This window comes from Balaenoptera musculus, chromosome 2 (genome assembly GCF_009873245.2).
Source record: "Balaenoptera musculus isolate JJ_BM4_2016_0621 chromosome 2, mBalMus1.pri.v3, whole genome shotgun sequence".
NCBI lineage: Eukaryota > Metazoa > Chordata > Mammalia > Artiodactyla > Balaenopteridae > Balaenoptera > Balaenoptera musculus.
In genome coordinates, this window is record NC_045786.1 from 174,225,268 (window position 1) to 174,246,855 (window position 21,588).

Consider the following 21,588-nt stretch of genomic DNA (forward strand, 5'->3'; position numbering starts at 1 on the left):
CCTACCCTGGCAGAAGTCTACAAATTTATTCTCTAGACAACTGAAACGTTATCTGGCCTGGGAGATGACAGTCCCAGCTGAGTCCTGGGTACCATATGGAAAACAAGGAGACTAAGTGACCATATTAATAATAAATGCTTCCAGAAACAAACACTCACATATACAGTCAATTGATCTGACAAAGGTGCCAAGACAATTCAATGGGGAAAGGATAGTCTTTGCACCAAATGGTGCTGGGATAATAGGATATTTACATGCAAAAGAATAAATCTGGCCCCCCTACTTCATACCATACACAAATATTAACTCAAAATGGACCACAGACCTAAATATAAGAGCTAAAACTATAAAGCTCTCAGAAGAAAATATGGGGGGTGGGGGTAGGATCAATTGGCCTTGGCAACTTAGTGGATGTACAGGAATAAAGCAGAAACGGACTCAGATTTAGCCTGATTGGCTGAGAAAACAGAAAAGAAGTACAGATACTTTCAGGACACCTAAGTAAAATGCTTGCTTTCCTTCTGGGAGTCAGGAATTTTGGTGGTTGCTAGACAGAGGCTGCCCACATGAGCAGCTCCCAATAAAACCCCAGGCATTGGGGCTCTGATGAGCTTCCCTGGCAGACATTTCACTCATGTCACGATCAGCTGCTGGAAGAATTAGGTGCATCCTGTGTGACTCCACTGGGAGCGGACTCTTGGGAGCCTGGTCTCCGACGTCACCCCGTGTGCCTCTTCCCTTTGATGCTCTTGCTTTGTGTTCCCTGACTGGAGGAGGTTGCAGCCACGAGCACAACCATAATGCTGAGTCCTGTGGGTCCTCCAAGCAAATCACCAACACCGGGGGTGGTCTTGGGACCCCTGATACAGGCATACACAATGAGAATAAATCAATTTGCCTTTATACCATAAAGTTAAACAAGATCTTGAAAATTCTGTTGGACAAGTAAGTTCCGAATGCTTACGACAGTGTGTACATATAACCTGGAGGTTCCCAAACTGGCAGGGCAACAGAGTCATATGGGGAGTCTTCCAGGCCCACCTCACACTTACTGAATCAAAAGTTCTGCCAATGGGATCTGGGCCTTTATATATATATTTTTTAATACATAAATTTATTTATTTATCTACTTTTGGCTGTGTTGGGTTTTTGCTGCCGCGCGCGGGCTTCTCTAGTTGCAATGAGCGGGGGCTACTCTTCGTTGCGGTGCACGGCCTTCTTATTGCGGTGGCTTCTCTTGTTGCGGAGCACGGGCTCTAGGCGCACGGGCTTCAGCAGCTGTGGCACGTGGGCTCAGTAGTTGTGGCGCATGGGCCTAGTTGCTCCGTGGCATGTGGGATCTTCGTGGACCAGGGCTCGAACCCATGTCTCCTGCATAGGCAGGCAGACTCTTAACCACTGTGCCACCAGGGAAGCCCATGGGCCTTTATTTCTTAGACAACCTGACTTCATGACCTGCAATTTTGGGAGAACAGAACTTTCCCAGCCTCCTGCCTCAGCAGCTGCTAATGGGCATGCATCACACCAAATCAGCAGCCTGTCCTTCTCTTCCAACCCACAGGCTGCTGGATCTGTTCCTGGTTGCTGCAGCCCGCAGACAGAAGGTTCAGTGTGCCACCATTCTATATCCAGGATATACACAAAAACATTTTTGGAGAAGGACATTTTTAACATCTTATTAACTTTAAAAATGCATGTAAAAGTGCTTTGTAGACAATAAAGTACTTCACAAAGGTAATATATTATTAGGCTTAAAAGGCAGGTGTGTGTGCCATAAAACACAGTAACATCTTCGATGTCATGCTTCTAGCACAGAGTTATACCTCCTCGCTAGCTCTCTAAACTTCCTCTAACTATAAGCTCATGTAAAGGCTACAAACACATTTTTAATTTTGGTTTCAGGTTTCAGTTTTGTTGCTCTTGAAATGTAAACTTCATTTCCATGTTAACAAGAAACAACTTCATCCTGGAAAAGATCACAGACCCATCACATCAAAACATCGAAACTCACCTTCTTACATTATTGGAAGGGAATCCTTTCCTCCGGAGTCCCTTCCCTTTATCATATGCGCACATACCCCGCCTCAATACACACAGCCTACTCAACGTATTTACTTCCCCTTCCCTAAAGTTCAGGCCAGGAAATCTTAGAACTCAAAAGGATCTTCAAAATTCTGTTGTACAGGTAAGTTCTGAATGCTTCCGACAGTGGGTACATGTAACCTGGAGGTTCCCAAACCTGGCAGGGCAACAGAGTCATATGGGGAGTTTTCCAGGCCCATTCCAAACTTACTGAATCAAAAATTCTGCCAGTGGGGCCTGGGCCTTTATTTCTTATGACTTTCTGAAGCATATATGCCTGACGGAACCCCACAAAGGCTCTAGATTTGGAGTGGACAAGTATATCAGAAGGCAGGAATAAGAGGAGGATTTGTGGAATGATCTTTAGAAATTGAAGGGTAAGGAAGGAGAATCCTTAATCTTGACATTAGGAATAGTTCTCCTTGAGTGGCACAAGGATTAAGACATTGGAACCAAAAAGAAGAAAATATAATCTAGTATACCACTTGGCTCTGCAGTGGATAATATCTGAAAAATCTAAAATAATAAACACCATTAAATGGTTTTCAGCTTTATAACCAATATATATACAAGGTATAAAGTCTTAACTATACTTAGATAAAAGTACACAAATATTATCAACATTGACAACATAAAAGTACAGCTGAGGGCTTCCCTGGTGGCGCAGTGGTTAAGAATCCGCTTGCCAACGCAGGGGACACAGGTTCGATGCCTGGTCCGGAAAGATCCCACATGCCGCGGAGCAACTAAGCCCGTGTGCCACAACTACTGAGCCTGTGCTCTAGAGCCCACGAGCCACAACTACTGAGCCCACGTGCCACAACTACTGAAGCCTGCACACCTAGAGCCCATGCTCCGCAACAAGAGAAGCCACCACAATGAGAAGCCCGTGCACTGCAACGAAGAGTAGCCCCCACTTGCTGCAACTAGAGAAAGCCCGTGCGCAGCAACGAAGACCCAACACAGCCAAAAATAAATAAATTAAAAAAAAAAAAAAAGTACAGCTGAAAAAGCTGGAAGGTAGGACAGGAGGGAAGGGGAGACAGAGAAAAGGGAGCGGGTGCTAATACCCTCATCTTACAAGAAGGGAGGTCCAGAGACATGGTTTAAAGTTGATCATACAAAGAAATAGAGACTTAAGTATATCATTTAAAGTCACAATGGTAGCCAATAAAAGAAATAAAATCGGAAGTCAATAATAGCGAGTTGGAAAGTACAGAGGCAAAGTAACTTGCTCAGACTTAGCTTGTTAGAAAGTTCTGAAGCCGTGTCTGAGCATGGGCCCTCCACACTCCAGGCCTGTGCTTTTTCCAGTGTATAGCTGTGCCAAGCACATGCCAGGGGGTGATCCGCCCAAGGCTATACACCTAGTTAGTGGCAGAGCCAGAAAAAGAAACTAATTTTCCAGCCTGAAAATTATTTGGAAAACTTATTACTAAAACTTCCAGAAAAGACCATGGTGAAAGTTTCTCATTCTTCCTTCTTCTCTCATTCATTCACTCTCATTCATTCATTTCTGCTCATTCTTTTAACATGTTATTTCTTAAAAAGAACCCTTTAGGACTTCCCTGGTGGTGCAGTGGATAAAACTCAGTGCTCCCAATGCAGGGGGCCAGGTTCAATCCCTGGTCAGGGAACTAGATCCCACACGCATGCCACTGCTAAGGAGCCCATGTGCCACAACTAAGGAGGCTGCAAGCCACAACTAAGGAGCCCACCTGCTGCAACAAAGACCCGGTGCAACCAAATAAAATAAATAAATATTAAAAAAAGAAAAAGAAAAAAGAACCCTTCTACTTAGATAAACTTCCTCACCTATAATCAATGTTAGGCCTATTCTCCAACTCTATACCATATGATAAAGGAAGTTCTCTTTCCTGGAGGCACCTATGAAGACTTCAACCCACCAGCCGCTTTGTCTTTTAAGACCTGACACAAGGATCAAGACATCAACACTGAAGATACAAAGCAAGTCTGCCTGCCCATCTTTTAGTCTAGAGACTAGACCATCTGCTTCCTGGGGACAGGCCACTGTCATGAGCACAGAGGCACGCAGCTGCTGCTCCAGGACATGCCGTGGGCAACATGTAATGGGCATGGAGTGCACTGCTCTGCTTGAGACCATCCAGTGCATGGGCCATGGTGTGGATTGATAAAACAATTAACACTCAAGTGACTGCCGCTTTGTAACTTCATAAAAATGTTTGAAATATTCAACAGAAATGACAACTTCTGTGAAAATAAAGGGCAACCTCAGGAAAATGGAGTTGGGAAGCCACGACGGGGAGCTCTCACACACATACCACTAGACACCGGTGCAGATCCCAACAGGAAGAGACGTACTGTGCACCCCCGGAGGAAGTAACACCACTCTACTGCCACCAGCAGCAGGAATAACGATCTCCTCCTTGCCTGACAACAATTCAGCCAATGTAAAGCCACCATATTTCAAACTCCCAGGTTCCTCCAACAGACCTTTTGTTGACAGCAGCCCCTCTCAACTTCCTCTTCTCCTCTAAAAAAGAGTTTCCTCTTGCTTTAGAGGACTGGGATGTGGTTGTCCAGAGCTGCGGGTCCTGAATTGCAATTCTTCACTGTTCCCAAATCAACTTGTTTTGCTGGTAAAATAACTGGCTGTTTTATTGTTTTCGGTTAGCACTACCCCAAAATTAATTCTTTAAAAATAAATTATAACCCCAATTCATTAGTACCTATAAAAAGCAATTAAAATTTTTCAATTTAATTCACTATTACTTACCCCATTTTCAGTGCGTTTTTCTCCAGGTACATTTATTACATTTCTCTGAGTTCTTTGCTCTTGGGTCTGACGGCCACCTAGAGAAATGAAGGCCAAACTTACTAAAAGACATACTAGAAAAACGATATTTTATCATTTCTTCACTTATTCAAATATTTATTGAACACAAGTATAAAATACCAGGCTGGACAACTCAAAAATTAGTACAGTTGAAAAAATGTCTTATAATCAACCTGTTTACATAAAGTTGTTTAAATGAAAATTTTTTCTAATATTCTATTTCAGAATTTTGAAATTGCTTTATATCAAGAAGTTTCTAACACTTAGAAAATGGTCAAGATGGTAAATTTTACGTTATGTGTGTGTGTGTGTGTGTGTGTGTGTGTGTATTTTTTTTTTAGAATTAACTTTTACTTTTATTTCTCTTTTTCTTGACCCCATCAATTTTATTCTAAAGTTCTTTCTCATTTCCAAGAGATTCATATTCCAATGCCATGTTATCTTGTTCAGGATCACAAAATAATATGGGAATCTTACAATTTGTTTTACAAAATAGCAGAACTCTTGTCATTGAACTGAATTAGTGCAAATACATGTGTGATCAATGTCATTCACAAACTTAGATACTGAAGCTTATTAAGCCTTCTTTTAAAAGGAACAATATTTGAAGAATTCCTAAAGAAAACAGAGATGAAATTCCATGTCCTCATACACAACACGAACCCAAAGATGCTGCACACCGGGTTCCCCCAGCTCTCCCGGACCCTCACTGCTTAGAAGGCTGACCGCTCCCTCTTCAAACTCACAGTGGAGGATCAGCCTCCCTTCCTGCCCCACGGGAGAAGCTGCTGGACGTGGGCCTGGAAGGAGCCTTGCTGCTGCTCTGGCTCAGGCCCCCTCTGCCTCATCGCTCACACCCTCTGCACACAGGGATGGGAAGGACCTGGGATCCAAGCTACTGACCCTGAGCAGATGCTCCAGGACCTGCCACTTGCTGGTCTCCACGTTGGTCCCGGGGACCCCACAGGAACTCGTAGTGGGCGGGGTCGCTGTGGGGCACCTGCCAGTACTCCAGGTAGCCCTCCTGCACCCACACTTTGGTGAGCAGCTCCCTGGGCTCCCCACAGATGCAGTGCTGCTTCCCTGCATACACCCGCATGACGCTCAGTGCTTCCCAGACCTCCTCCTCAAAGGCAGGATCCTTCCAGGAGGATCACAGCCAGAAGCATCACCAGGAGGCCAGCCTTGGGCACGCTCTGCCCGTCGGTCAGCACGGCATCCCAGGTGAGGCCCAGGGTGGGGGCCAGGACGTAGGTGCACTCGCGGGGGTCCACCTCCTTCACGTCCACGCCAAACACCAGCTGCATGCACTCGCAGGCTTGGCTGAAGACCACGGGGAAGTGGTCCCGATGGTCTTTGAGGACCATATTCAGCATTTCCGCCTCGGTGGTCGGCTCCTTGGTGCGATACTTGAGGAGCAGGAACCCCACCAGGTCAGCCATCATCACATGAAGTGCCTCCTGGGACAAGGACTCGGCCTGGGTTGGGGGGGGCGTGGACTGGGGAGGAGGGAGACGAGGGGGATGCAGCCTCCTCCCCCTCAGCCCTGAACAGCCACGCCTCCACCGGGCCCTGGGCCTGGACTGGGTCCTGAAGGTCTGCCTCAGGCTTGCGGAGCTCACTCATCTGGACCAGGGGTCTGATGACTGGGGTCGGGCCACCAACAGGAGTGTGGGCAGGGGTGACAGATGGGGACCATGGGCAGGTCTTCTTCTGAGGGGTGCTCTCGGGCCTCACAGGGGCGCTCCTCCTGGGCGGCCTGTCCCCTGCCAACCTCACCTTGACTCCTGGCACTGCCTGGGCCTCCTCTGTTCTGTGACCTGAGGACACGGTCCTCAGACCTGGGCCTTCGCCTCCCGGTTCCTGGAGCCCCCTTGGGTCCTGGATGAAATGCTGGCTGGAACAGGCTACCTCCCGGTCAGCTCTGAGCCTCCGACCAGCTGCACCCCGTGCAGAGAGTGACTCTGCGCCCCAGACTGGAGGCTGGGTGGGAGCTGCAGCGTCCCTGACCGCAGGGAGGGTCTGAGAAGAAGCACACCTTCCAGTGGTGCCTCTTTGCCCACAGCTAGACTTCAGAGTTTCTTCTCCGTTATGTATATTTTACCACAATTAATTTTTATTAAAAATTAAAGCTTGGACTTCCCTGGTGGCGCAGTGGTTACAAATCCGGCTGCCAATGCAGGGGACACGGGTTCGAGCCCTGCTCCGGGAAGATCCCACATGCGGCGGAGCAACTAAGCCCATGCGCCACAGCTACTGAGCTTGCACTCTAGAGCCCGCGAGCCCCAACTACTGAGCCCGCGTGCCACAACTACTGAAGCCCGTGCGCCTAGAGCCCGTGCTTCGCAACAAGAGAAGCCACTGCAATGAGAAGCCTACGCACTGCAACGAAGAGTAGCCCCCGCTCGCCGCAACTAGAGAAAGCCCGCGCACGGCAACGAAGACCCAACGCAGCCAAAAATAAATAAATAAATAAATAAATTTATTTTTTAAAAAATCTTACTCTTTTTATGTATAAAGCAAAGCTACTGGGTACATAAACAGACATACAGTACATCTGATAGGGGGAAGACAGGGGCAAGTAAGAATACAATATCCAGTAAAGGGCCCTTAGGGAGGTGATAATGAAAAATGCGATTAAACAAATGGGATAGTGAGAGGCCCGCGCACCGCGATGAAGAGTGGCCCCCACTTGCCACAACTAGAGAAAGCCCTCGCAGAGAAACGAAGACCCAACACAGCCATAAATTAAAAAATAAATAAATAAATAAATAAACAAATGGGAATGACAGAGTATGCAACCGAACACAGTCGCATAATATACAATAGCCATTTCATCACAGCTATTATATTTCCTATTAGCAGAAATTACGCATACACACATCCTAGACTATAGCATCTATCAGTTTACAGAGTAAATTAAATTCTTAGTTATTAGAATTTTTAAGAAATAAGGTACTTGGGTTAATTTAATATTCTATCATTGCTGCCTCTTGCAAACAGCAAACCATCAAATTAGAATACTATAAAACACATAACATTGAAATTATATCAAGTGCCACTTAATCTTTGATGGTAAAGAAGAAACTTGATGATCCTGCATTCTGGAGACAGAAAATAATAATAAGAGCTGACATTTAGTGAGCACATCGCCAGGACACCTCATTAACTGCCACCACAACCCAATGTACCCCGCACATAAGGAAACGGAGGCACAGGGATGTGAAGTCAGTTGCCCGAGGTCCAAACTGAGTAAGCAGCAGGGCCGGTGCTGAACCCAGGAGCCCTCACTCCAAACTCCATCACAGCAGCCCCCGGATTCTAGCTTACACTCTGCACATGCCCTGCACCGAGTTACTTTACACATTAAGCTTCTGTTCCCCCAGGTATACAAGGTGATTGAAGGAAATGTCCTCCACACTCTCCTCTAGCTTCCATATAGAGAATTCCTACTCTTTTAAGTCAGGGTTGTCCTTTACTTCTTGTTATACCTTATAGTTCTATAGGCAATAAATACTCAAATGTAACTCCTTTTAAACAATATATATCGGTGACAACTGGCTTGTCCTCAGCTCTGTGGGGAGCAGAGAGGAAATATGCGTCTTGGATCTTCACCTCTGGCTGATTAGAATATAAGCAGGAGGAGAAGTTCAGTGAACAGAAATAAAATGGAACACAGCACCCAATGAGAGCTGTTCTACCTGCCACCTTTCTTCTTGAGCTCTGAGAGAGAGGCAGAACATGCAGAAGCACAGGCAGAGGGAAAAGGGCGGAGGGTGGAGCATCACAGCTGGAGGAAGATGGAACTGTGAGTTAGGGCACGACAGCGAATGCATATGCAACAAAGAATATGGTGGAAGAGAGAAAGAAGAGACAGGTTGAGGATATGGGCAGGGTCCCATTACAAATGCCATCAAAGCTAAGCTGAGGAGTATTAAATAGGGAAGCAGGGACTTTGCTGAAAGTTGTGAAAAGTGATGAGAGTCGTGTGATGAATTTGGTTCCTCCAATCCTGACCAACCCTCTGTACCAGCCTGGGTCGAGAAAGGTGTACTCCCTGGCACCACTCCCCTCGGAGCCTCCTTCATCCTGGTCCCCTGCCTTCAATGCAGCAGCTCTGTACTCTCCCCTCCAGGTCCGACTCCCTCTTCAAGGCCCTCGTCTCGAGCCCCATCCCCCTGGGACGCATTGTCTCCTTAACCTCACACAGCCCAGCACCCGGCTCTTCCACTGTCTCAGGTGTACTTGCCACGTGAGCACAACAAGACTGAGCAGCATCCGGTGTGACGATGAACGTCAACTGGAAGGTCAGTGCTGTCCCCTTCCTTGTGACTCTAGACAGTTCTCTCAAGTATCCCTAACGCTTCCAGACTTTATAGAGTGAGAACAATATAAGACCTTCCCCCCACTCCACCATCCTGGGACAGTAAGGGTTATGTACATATATTATAATGATTAAAGTAAAATATAAAACTTCTAATTTGAGTATAGGGTATAAATATTTGGAGCACTCAGGTAGAGAGTTAAAGTAAGTTCTTAGCACTAGAACAGCACTTTAACTGCCAGCTAGTCTAATCCTCCTCAGGAGTCCATCCAGAGAGGCAGGGCCCTTTTCTAAGGTAGAAATGGATGAAGAGCTAGGCCTGGAGCCTTGGTCTCCTGACTCCAGATGACCAACACCCAGTGGAATAAAAACCAGAAGTAATGATGCACTGTGAAAAACTGCATGATATTAACAGCTACGGGAAGATGATTTTAAAGCAGACGGTAGCTCATCCTAGTGGCAAAATATCCTTTAATTAAAAATACAGGGATTTCCTTGGTGGTCCAGGGGTAAAGAATCCGCCTTCTAATGCAGGGGACGCAGGTTTGATCCCTGGTCAAGGAACTAAGATCCCACATGCCATGGGGCAACTAAGCCCGCGTGCCACAACTACTGAGCTTGTGCGCCTCAACGAGAGAGCCCGCATGCCACAAACTATAGAGCCCATGCGCCCTGGAGCCCGTGCACCACAACTAGAGACAGAAAAACCTGCATACCACTAGAGAGAAGCCCGTGCGCTACAACGAGGAACCCGCGCGCTGCAACGAAGACCTGAAGCAGCCAAATAAATAAATAGGTATTATAAAAAAATACAACTAGGGACTTCCCTGGCGGTCCAGTGCTTAAGACTCTGTGCTTCCAATGCAGAAGACACGGGTTCAATCCCTGGTCGGGGAACTCAGATCCCACAAGCCATGTGGCTCGGCAAAAAATAAATAAAGAGGGATAACTTGTAATAAAAGAATCTTCTTTTTACAAAAGGATGTCCTTTCATTGTTTATTTTTTTTTAAATACCAGAAGTAATCCATAATCACTGTTAAATAACAAAGGTTTCTTTCTTAACTGCACAGTGTATATGCTTTCCAAAAAAAAAGATTCCCTTATTTTAAATTTTAATTCAAAAATAAGTAGTTTATGGGAAACTGGGATTGACATATACACACTGCTATATATAAAACAGATAACTAATCAGGATCTACTGTACAGCACAGGGAACTCTACTCAATACTCTGTAATGGCCTATTTGAGAAAAGAATCTAAAAAAGAGTGGATATATGTATATGTATAATAGATTCATTTTGCTGTATACCTGAAACTAACACAACATTGTAAATGTACTATACTCCAATAAAAATTTTTTTTAAAAAGTAGTATATTCCTATGGTTCAAAATTCAAAAGGAAACAGGCTTCACTGCACCGCAGTGGTTCAGAATCCGCCTACCAATGCAGGGGACATGGGTTCGAGCCCTGGTCCAAGAAGATCCCACATGCCGCGGAGCAACTAGGCCCATGCACCACGACTACTAAGCCTGCGCTCTACAGCCCACGAGCCACAACTACTGAGCCTGCACACCACAACTACTGAAGCCCGTGTGCCTAGAGCCCGTGCTCTGCAACAAGAGAAGCCACCTCAGTGACAAGCCCGCGCACCGCAATGAAGACCCACGCAGCCAAAAATAAATAAATAAAATAAATAAATTTTTTTAAAAAATTCAAAATGAACCAAAAGATATAAATGACCAATTTTCCCTCCCTCCTTCCCCTACCCAGCAGCCTTCCCCCGAGGTTAGCCATGTTACCAGTTTCTTACTTATCGTTCCAAAGATATTTCATACACACAAGCCAACACAGAATACGTCATTACTCTTTCATCTCTGTTACACAGGAGGCAGCACGTGTGTACACTGTGCTTATTCAAGGGACAAGTGCAGGAAGTGGTTTCGGACAGGGCACAGAGCAGATGTACTCCGGTTTCTTCAGCCAACGCCCCTGGAGGCATTGAAGGCTGCTCCTACCAGCAGTGCCCATGAGCTACACTATGTAGATGTCATTTTGTATGTGTGCAGACACAGCTTTAGGATAAATTCTCAAAAGTGAGATTGCTGGGTGAAAGGTTTCATGCTTTTGTAAGCTTAATAGATACCACCAAACTGCCCTCTACAGAAGCTGCCAACAGTGTGGAAGGCTGCCTGTTTCTCAGCATTCTTGCCAACACTGTGTTATTAAATGTTCTAATCTTGGCCACGTGACACGTGAAATACAGTATCTCAGTGTTTTTCCTACATTTCTTTTATTAGGAGTAAGGCTGAACTTCTTTTCATATATTTCTGGGTCATGAATATTTCCTTTTCTGTGAACTTCAGGTTTGTATATTTTGCCCATTTTTTTTTTTTTTACTGTTTTTTTTTATCATTTTATGTAAAGGAAATTAGCCCTTTGCAATATGAGCTATAAATGCTGTTTCCCAGTTTATATTGTCTTTTGACCTTGCTTTAATGTGGCTATTGTCATGCAAAGAGGTTTTTTTTGTTTTTTTATTTTAATAATTCAGTTCGTCTTTTCTATTATGGTTTAGAGTTAGTTACACTTAGGCCTTGTTCTTTTTTTTTTTTTTTTTTTTGTTTGGCCGCACCGCACAGCTTGCAGGATCTCAGTTCCCCAACCAGGGACTGAACCCAGGCTGTGGCAGTGAAAGCCCGCAATCCTAACCACTAGGCCACCAGAGAACTCCCCACTTAGGTCTTGTTCTTGTTTTTCTCTCTCTCTCCATATACATATATGTGTATATATACACATATATATACTATATAAATATATATATATTTCCCAGAATTTTTATGATCCTTTCATGGTTTCATTTATTCTTAAAATCTAGAGATTTCATCCATATGATATTTATCAAAAGCAATCCCTTTCAACAGCAGGTCCCCTTACATGTTTCAGTGCATTACGTGACTGACTTAGGATCCTGAGGAGGAGGCTGAAAGTGTGAAATAATCATAAACTGCAATAACAGAAGTCAAAAAACCCCCGTGAGATACCAACTCTCCCTCTCACCACTTGTAAGTGAAGGGGGGAAAATCATGTGAATAATTAGATGTTTATTCCTGTTAATTCTTAAATTAATTTTAATTAATTTAATGTTTAAATTAACTTTTATGGCAAAAATTAGCAAATGGGGGAAAAAGCACTTATCTACCTTGTTCACTGCTCTCGGTTGGGGAATCTTCATGTCGAAGAAAGAATTTCACTTCTTCCCTTCGTGGCCCCCACTTCTGAAGATGTTCATACATCATATAATCAAAGGGTATGGGACGCTCTAGGAAAAAAACAAACAAACAAAAAAATCTTACTTTTCCCAGAAACAAACAAAATGACTCCTACCAAAAGTAAAAAATGAATAAAAATAATTTAAAATAAATGTACACATATATATTAGAATTCAAGGATATTACAAGCACTGAATTTTAACTTTAATGAAATGAAAGCAAGACCATGAACGGGAAATAATTTAGGTAACATATAAACACAAAGAAGTAAACATAAAAACAATTTTGCAACATTAAATGGGGAACAGTGAAAAAAATGTCCTTTAGTATATTTATCATGAAGCAGTATGCCTCCCACTCTTTCAAAGAAACACATTAACAAATTGGCTGAATCTTGTTATCCATTAAAATGTTACAGGTGGCAATCAGATGTATAAAGGCTTGACAACGACATGCTGGCAATACAGCTAGCCCACACAAACACTTGTATGTGAATGTTCACAGCAGCAATATTCATAGTAGCCAAAAAGTGGAAACAACCCAAATGTCCATTAACTGATGAAAGGATAAATAAACTGTTGTATATCATACAATGGATATTTGCAGCCAAAAAAAGAAATTAAGTATTGATACATGTTACAACATGGATGAATCCTGAAAACATGCTAAGAGAAAAAAGATAGATCAAAAAATCACACACTAAAAATAAATAGTTTTTTTAAAAAGTCACATATTATATGATACAATTTATATGAGATGCCTAAAATAGTCAAATACATAGAGCCAGAAAGTAATACAGTGGTTGCCAGGGGCTGGGGGAGGAAGGAATGGGGAGGTACAGAGTTTGGAGATAGTTGCATAACACTGAGAATGTCCTAAAAACCACGAAGTTGTACACTAAAATGGGGATTTTTATGCTATGTGAATTTTATCTCAATTAAAAGGAAAAAAAAAGGAAATCTTGAAACGTTCCCACTGCCGCTTGTGCTTGAAAGCGAGAAAGGATATCGGCAAGTTCCAAGGCTCACAGAAAACCGCCTGACGTGGGAGAGGAGCAGGACAAGATTGAACAGTATTCTGGCTCCTTTCAACACAAGAGTGTGGCTGGGTGAGAGACTCCTCCTGCTCAGCCTGAGAACCTGACACTGAGTCAAGAGAAAGAGCTGTGCAAGCTGCAGCCTCGTCATACATTCAAGGTGTGATTTATTGTTCAGTCCTAGATAAGTGCCAGACTTCCGTAAGGAAGAAAACCCCACCATTCATAGAAATGCAGCGCACATTGTGCTGCTGCCGTTTCATCTTCCTACATGTGCAGGCAAGCTTTGTCTATTCAACCAACATCAAGGGCAAGGACATAAATCATCTCATCTCAGTTGAAAATGAAATCTGTGTGTGCTTAGTTCAACTCTGAACTGAGTATTTGTACAGCGAAAAGCAAGCACAAATTGAACACTAAAGAAGTAATATCATTCCATATTTTTAGTTTTGAAAGTAACACTTTTTATGGATATAGGCCTATAAAAAAGATTTTTAAGAACTTGTATATTGTAGTTTTATAGCTGTGAGGCCCATGTTTAAGCCTAATCATGTCCCTTGGTTTTACATAAAATTGTGTCTTAGGCCATATTTTTATTCATATTGCTTTGGCTTACAAATTTTTTTCACATTAATTAAAATCAATTTACAGTCTTCACTTAAATCTACCAAGTCTGAACATAACTTTATAAAGTTAAAACTCCAATTTTGTCTTAAAGCCAGTTATTGAAAAAAATTTGTTTCCCTTTATAAATAAAAAAATTTTAAAGACTAACTTCAAGAAAAGCAAGCTAAGCTTCATTACCTTTTTTAAATAAGAAGGGTTAACTAAAATGTTATTTCTGCTTTAAAGTGAAAACAAAACTACCCCACACATATCATGTAGAATTAATAGCATACTATACCTCATTAGCATCTTATGTAATGGAGAAATCTATAAGACTTTCAGCCATTCTTGGATAAGGCAAAAAGAAAATCAAGTAGGAAATTTCACAAAAAGAAAAACTGAAGGTCCTACCTACACTCCTGATTTGCATTAGAGCTGACATCCTCTGTGAGGAAGGGAACCACAAAAAGATCAGGATAATACGCTGGCCAAGTTAACAGATTGTTATGGGTTGGGTTGTGTCCCTTCACACACAAATTCATATGCTGAAGTCTTAACCCCTAGTACCTCAGAATGTGACCTTATTTGAAGACAGGATCTTTAAAGAGGTAATAAGTTAAAATGAGGTCATTAGGGTGGGCCCTAATCCAAATGACTGGTGTCCCTTTAAGAAGAGATTAGGACACAGACACACACAGACAGAAGGCCCTGTAAGGACACAGGGAGAAGACTGCTGTCTACAAGCCAAGGAGAGAGGCCTCAGGAGAAACCAACCTTGCTGACACCTTGATCTCAGTCAGACCTCTAGCCTCCAGAATTGTGAAAAGATAAATTTCTCTTATTTAAGCCACCCAGTTTGTGTTACTTTGTTATGGCGGCCTGAGCAAACTAATACACAGATCCACAGAGAAATACTCTCTTCTCAAAAGCACTGACAATTATATTGGAGTATCATATTTCTGAATACTGATGACATGAGTATACCATGTGTTATGGATGCAGTAATTTTTATGCAAAGTGTTCTCCAAAATCTGAAAATTACCTTAAGGGTTCCTCTGGGGTAAAAAAGACTGAGAAAGGCTGTGCTTTTTCCCCTTCCTTTGAATCTCATCCACCCCCATCTCTTCAAGATCTCGCTTTGCTGCTCCAATTTACTCAATGATTTAAGTGTTTACTCAGGGCCTATTATGAGAAACAGGCTGGGCACTGGGGGTATGATGGTGAACAAACAAGTTCCTGCCTTCAGGAATTTTAGTCCAATAAGAGAGAGAGAGATGAAAGCTACTATATTATGTTTTGATAAATACAATGACAGTACTGGAGCAAAGGGGAGGGACCCTTAACGCACTCTGAGATTCAAGGAAGGGACGAGAGGCAAAGGTGCGTGGGTGCTAGGGACTGCTCTAGACAGTGGGAGCAGTGGCTGTGGCCCTCTGTGCTCCGAGGAGGCAGGCCTCACTCCTGATGAGCCTAGACCACAGGTTATGATTTCAGATGGCCCTGGAGCCAAGGACTGCACCAACTGAGTGACTCAAGCGGCCAGGGACCACTGGGGCTCTCCCAGACTAATGTAAGAGGCAGATAAGGAATAAGAAGTGATAGCAAGCCACAAAAAGCAAGAGCGCTAAGAGGCTAGAGAAGAGCAAACAATGATGGAATGACCAGGCTCTAACATTAGTCCTCTAAAAACTGCAATTACTTAACACCCCTCTTCCTGTAGCTGGTATCAGAATGATAACTGAGGACCTGGCCTCTTACTTCTACTTTAGTAAATAGTCCACCATTTATCAAAGTCAAGTTTCTCTCAATGTGTCCTTAAAGTTTTTACTCTGAATTTGAAGGATAACATTAAAAGCACAAGACTTTGGAAGAAAATATTTACAAATCATATACCTAATAAGGGACTTGTATCTACAATATATAAAGAACTCTTACTGGGGGTGTAATGTACAGCATGGTGACCAAAGTTAATAATACATACTGCAGGGACTTCCCTGGTGGCGCAGTGGTTAAGAATCTGCCTGCCAATGCAGGGGGACATGGGTTCGATTCCTGGTCCGGGAAGATCCTACATGCTGCGGAGCAACAACTACTGAGCCTGTGCTCTAGAACCTGTGAGCCACAACTACTGAGCCCGCATGCCACAACTACTGAAGCCCGCGCGCCTACAGCCCATGTTCTGCAATGAAAAGCCACCGCAATGAGAAGCCCGCGCACTACAATGAAGAGTAGCCCCCACTCGCTGCAACTAGAGAAAGCCTGTGCACAGCAACGAAGACCCAATGCCGCCAAAAATAAATTAATTTAAAAAAAAAAACATACTGCATATGTGAAGTTGCTAAGAGAGTAGACCTTAGAAGTGCTCATCACAAGAAAAAATATGCTGTAACTGTGCACAGTAACGGATGCTAACTAGACTTACTGTGGTGATCGTTTCACAACATATACAAATACCAAATAATCATGTAGTACATTTCAAACTAATAAGATGTTGTATGTCAATTATACCTCAATTAAAAAATTATTTTTAAGAAGTGTAAGAATTCACTGATTATCCCTAAGTGTCCTTTAAACACATCCATCTGGACGCCCACCTCATACACAGCATGTTCCAACTGACCACTCTCTTGCTTCCTGACTCAGACCCATCCATGCACACAGCTACCTCCTTCCACACGCTGCCGGAGCAGGTGGCCTTGCCAGTCTAGTTCCCACCCTCCCGGGCCCCCTCCTCTCAGTGCTGTCTGAGGAGCACGCCTTGTCCATGCTCTTCTCTTGTCCTTCCCTCACATTGCTCCCCTCGCCCGGTGTATCCTATCCTAGTTCAATTCCACCCCTCCGTGAGAGTCCACATTATTTTGCAGAATTTTCTGTATTCGGTAATTATATTACCTACACTGATCATCTCTGCCCAGCTAGCTGACAAATCCTTAAATATAAGAGCCAGTATTAACTCTTCTCAACTTAATAAACAAATATTTATGAAGCACTTACTATTTAAAAGGCTTTGTACACAGGGGAACACGATAATGTTTTTGTCTTCGTGAAGTTATCATAGGGAAAAGAAAAGCAGATGAACAACATGACATGCAACAAACAAAACACTGTTAAGGTCTCAGTGGACAGAGAACTCTCGTTTGGTCAGTAGTGATGTCAGAAAGCCTTCACAAGAGAACCGGATCCGCTTTCCCAGCTTCTTCCACACGGCTACGGTGAGGGTCAAATCACAAAACACACTTTTTTGCAAACAGCATTTATAACATCCTATCCTCATGCGATAGAATAGTTTTTACTTTACTCAATTCCTTATTACCTCAGATAACAAAGAACCAGGAACAACATTCTGTATTCAATAAACACTGGATTTCATGTACTTAGTCATCTTTATAGAGCCTAATACATACCATTTCCCCTCCACACTTCAGCTAAATGGCAACTGCCTTCTCCAGGTTCCTTGCAAAATTCTACAACATCCCGACATGTTGTTTCTGGTGTTATAGGAACTTCTGTTAAAATCTGTTCATTGTTGCTCAAGAACACGGTTAATATCATCTGTAAGAGAAATATTAAATTAAAGCTACAACTTAAGAGTCATCAATCAATAAAGAGATTAATCTGTAAATTAAAAGTGATCCCCCCACCTCCCCACTCCGCCACTGCCACTCTGCCCTGCCAGAATGCTTACAGGACAGGTTAAGCTGATCCTAAAGTTCACGTAGAAAAATTAAAATGTAAGACAAGTCGGGAAAATGCCAAAAGAGGAGTATTAGAAGGAAACTAGCACTACTAGATATTATAAAGCCTCAAAACAGTACGGCACCAGCACATAAATAGATCAATGGGACAAATTATAAAGTCCAGAAACAGAAAATGGTAAATGATGAAGCAGGTTATCTCAAAACTGAGGAGGGAAAAGACTATATAATGAATGATGCCTGAGCAATTAAAATACCCAACTGGAAAAAAATGAATTCATATTGCACATCATACACAAGCATAAGTTCCTAATAGATCAAATATTTAAATATAAATCACAAAATTGTAAAGATTTTAGACTAAAACTGGGTAAATTTCTTTTTATAATCTTGGAGTACAGAGCCCTTTCTACCTATGACTCAAAAACCAGACACCACAGAAAAAGATATATTCAAGTAATAAAACACAGGGATCTTTTACAAAGCAAAAAAGACAAACTGGGGAAAAATATTTGCAACTCATATTACATATAAAAAGCCAATCTCCTCAATATATAAAGGGCTCCTAAAAACTGGTACCAGAAAGACCAAAAATCCAATTTATTTTTAAAAATTGACTGAAGAAATAATATATCACAGTAAAAGAAATGAAAATGGTCCTTAAATGAAGATACATTATAATGTATTCAAAAAATTAAAAAATAAAAATTGTCCAGCATTATTTTAAAAAAATCTTTTAAAAACCCTACCACTTTGATCTAAGAACTCAAGAGATTGTATCATAAGGGATTTTTAAAAAACATTACCCCTAAAGTAAAATTTAAACCCAAGATTTTCTTTGATCAGACAGTATTATAAAGTATTTGTTTAATCTTTGATCAAAGTCAAAAACAAAATTTGCATTTGTCCCAAAATTCTCCTCTCAAAATCTTGGCTGTCAACTAAGTATTTTAGTTCATTGTTAAAATATTTTTTTTCTTAGAAGTGCCCTAAATTCCTAAATTTTGAGATTAAACATCTCTATACTGACAGCCAGATTTTATTACCAAAACTAGTAATAGTTATGAACTGTTCTCTTGCCACCAATCTCCCCTTACTCCAACCTACCCCTTCACTGTCGTCAGTTAATTTCCTAAATCAGTTGAAGTCATTCCCTTGCTTAAAATATTCAGGAACCCTGCACTGCCTAATAGCAATCCTTCCCAAAACATTTCTTCGGGTTTATAAACAGGAAACTGGTTTCTTTACTGAGCACTCAGGAGTCTAACATTGTAATGTTCATGTGAATCTCTAACTTTTCTCCCCCAGAGACCCTTATGGGGCTTGGATTTCCACAGAATGCCCTCCGAGAAAGCCTAGACCACAGGATAAACTGCAAACTCCTATCACGGGTAAAAGATTCCCCACAACCTTCCTAGCCTTCCAGTCCTAGTGCCCTCCCACCATGAACCTTGCTCCCTCAAGTCCAAGTTCTCCAGGCCGCTGTCCCTCTGCCCCAGTGCCCTTCCTGTTTGCCTGTAAACTCCTACTCACCCTTCAAAACTCAGCTCATGTGCGTCCACCTTTGCAAAACCTCCCTTCACCACCTCCTCTCACCAGGGAGGCTACATGTTCCTTCCTTTGTGATCCAGTAGCTCTTCACACACATCTTTATTACATCACACTAGGCTCTACGTGCCTCCAAGCAATTCACTTTTGAATCTTTTGTTCCCGTTGCCTGATCAGTATCTGATGTATGGGAGGCACTGTGAAATCTGGTTGACTCCACGAATGACAGACAAAATATAAAACCTTCACCATACCACAGAACTGAGGAAACACTACTCATGATCTAAGATACATCCAGTCTGTTCAACAAACAAGCACTTTTCCTTCAGTTCTTCTAGGATGTTATAAACACATTTCTCTTTTATAAGAAATAAAACAGTTATTTCTGCTCACTAACCCACAGAGGAAATTTATCTTTAAAAGTTGGGGGTCTTTTAAATATTAACATAAATGGCCTGGAATCTATAGAATTTTGAATAAAATAGGTAATTCCTGGATCCAGTGCAAACAAGTCCAGAACTGAAGGGCCTTAATGCTATACCAGTTTCATCAGAACAAGTGTAATTTTTTTTTTAAATAAATTTATTTATTTATTTATTTATTTTTGGCTGCATTGGGCCTTTGTTGCTGCACACAGACTTTCTCTAGTTGCAGCGAGCAGGGGTTACTCTGTTGCGGTGCGCGGGCTTCTCATTGCGGTGGCTTCTCTTGTTGCGGAGCACGGGCTCTAGGCACGCGGGCTTCAGTAGTTGTGGCTTGTGGGCTCTAGAGCACAGGCTCAGTAGCTGTGGCCCACGGGCTTAGTTGCTCCGTGGCATGTGGGATCTTCCCGGACCAGGGCTCGAACCCGTGTCCCCTGCATTGGCAGGCAGATTCTCAACCACTGCACCACCAGGGAAGCCCTTGGAATATATTTTTATTCTTGTTTACTCATATTTATCTTATACTTCTAATGGTAAATATTTTCCCATGTGATTTCACAGCCTATGCTTTAAATTTATTTATTTATTTATTTGTTTGTTTGTTTGGCTGCGCCAGGTCTTAGTTACAGCACGCGGGATCTGCATTGTGGCATGTGGGATCTAGTTCCCTGACCAGGGATCAAATCCGGGCCCCCTGCATTGGGAGCACAGAGTCTTAGCCATTGGACCACCAGGGAAGTCCCCTCATAGCCTATGCTTTTTAAGATCTAATAATATGTTTTCCCAAACCACAGTTTATAAATCAAAATTTCAAATCAGTGAGAATATTTTTTAAAATTATCTTCTCTTTAACTGCTGTAACTACATTTCACTAATAACCAGGAGTGGGTCCTGTTTTCCGCAGCTCTTCAGCCTTTTCATTCCTCATCCTGTACCCCTTGTGTCTACTACAGGATCCATGATTTGTTCTCCACACTGTGAGCTACTGAAGGTGTACACAACCATCTGCTTCTGGAAGCCGGGCCTCTGGCCAGAGCCAGTCTCGCATGCTCATCACCCACCATGGGCACACAGTGGCACCCGTAAAGGCGTGGCTTGTGCTTCTCTGCTCGGAAAGCAGAATTCTTTAGGAACCTGCTGTCAGAATGAACCATGGCGTGACACTCTTCGGGGACACTTTTGAATTACCAAGACTTTTCAGCTCGTGAATAAGTTCAACATGATGGGGGAAGGGGAGGAGGGGCAGAATGGCAGAGTTGTGAGTCTGAACATTTATTTTTGAAAGCTAAGAACTCCCAGATAAATTAGCCAAAAGTCACTACACATTATTTCAGTTTTTAATTCTATTTTATAGTCTTTAGTAAACCCTATCTTTTCTAATCTTAGCAAAATCCATTTCCCCTAATCTCTACTACTCAATCAAAGCTAATTTCATTATAATCATGACAGATTTAAAAGCTCTCGAGATAAATTAAGCTGGCATTGACCTGGATGGTACATACTTCCCTAGAGCAACCCCTACAATTGGAGCTGAAAAGGCATGGGACTGCTACCATTATTCTAGCAAGTATTTCTTAGATTAAAAGAAACTGAAGAATCTCCAACACAAATATCATAAGTATTAATCCTAGATGCACTTTTTTTTAATATCTTTGAAATCACAATATATCTTACAACTGATAGCATGTCACAATCTAATGGGTAGTGTTATTTTTTCTTTCTTAATAGTATGTATAGAGATGAAACCCAACAGGGTTAAGGATTAAGAAGGCTAAGAAGGCAAAGA

General features: G+C 42.5%; 1 protein-coding gene across 6 annotated transcripts in view; it reads right to left on the reverse strand.

The window, feature by feature from the left end:
* PPP1R13B (protein phosphatase 1 regulatory subunit 13B) overlaps positions 1–21,588 on the reverse strand; it is an 84,013-nt gene that overhangs the window by 34,482 nt on the left and 27,943 nt on the right. For all 6 annotated transcript variants that reach the window (XM_036841481.1, XM_036841482.1, XM_036841479.1 and 3 more), the window contains exons 2-4: positions 17,542–17,689; positions 12,426–12,545; positions 4,841–4,917 (exon numbers count right to left, since the gene is read on the reverse strand). In XM_036841481.1, coding sequence (XP_036697376.1) covers positions 4,841–4,917; positions 12,426–12,545; positions 17,542–17,689 — 345 coding nt within the window. The remainder of the gene's footprint in view (positions 1–4,840; positions 4,918–12,425; positions 12,546–17,541; positions 17,690–21,588) is intronic.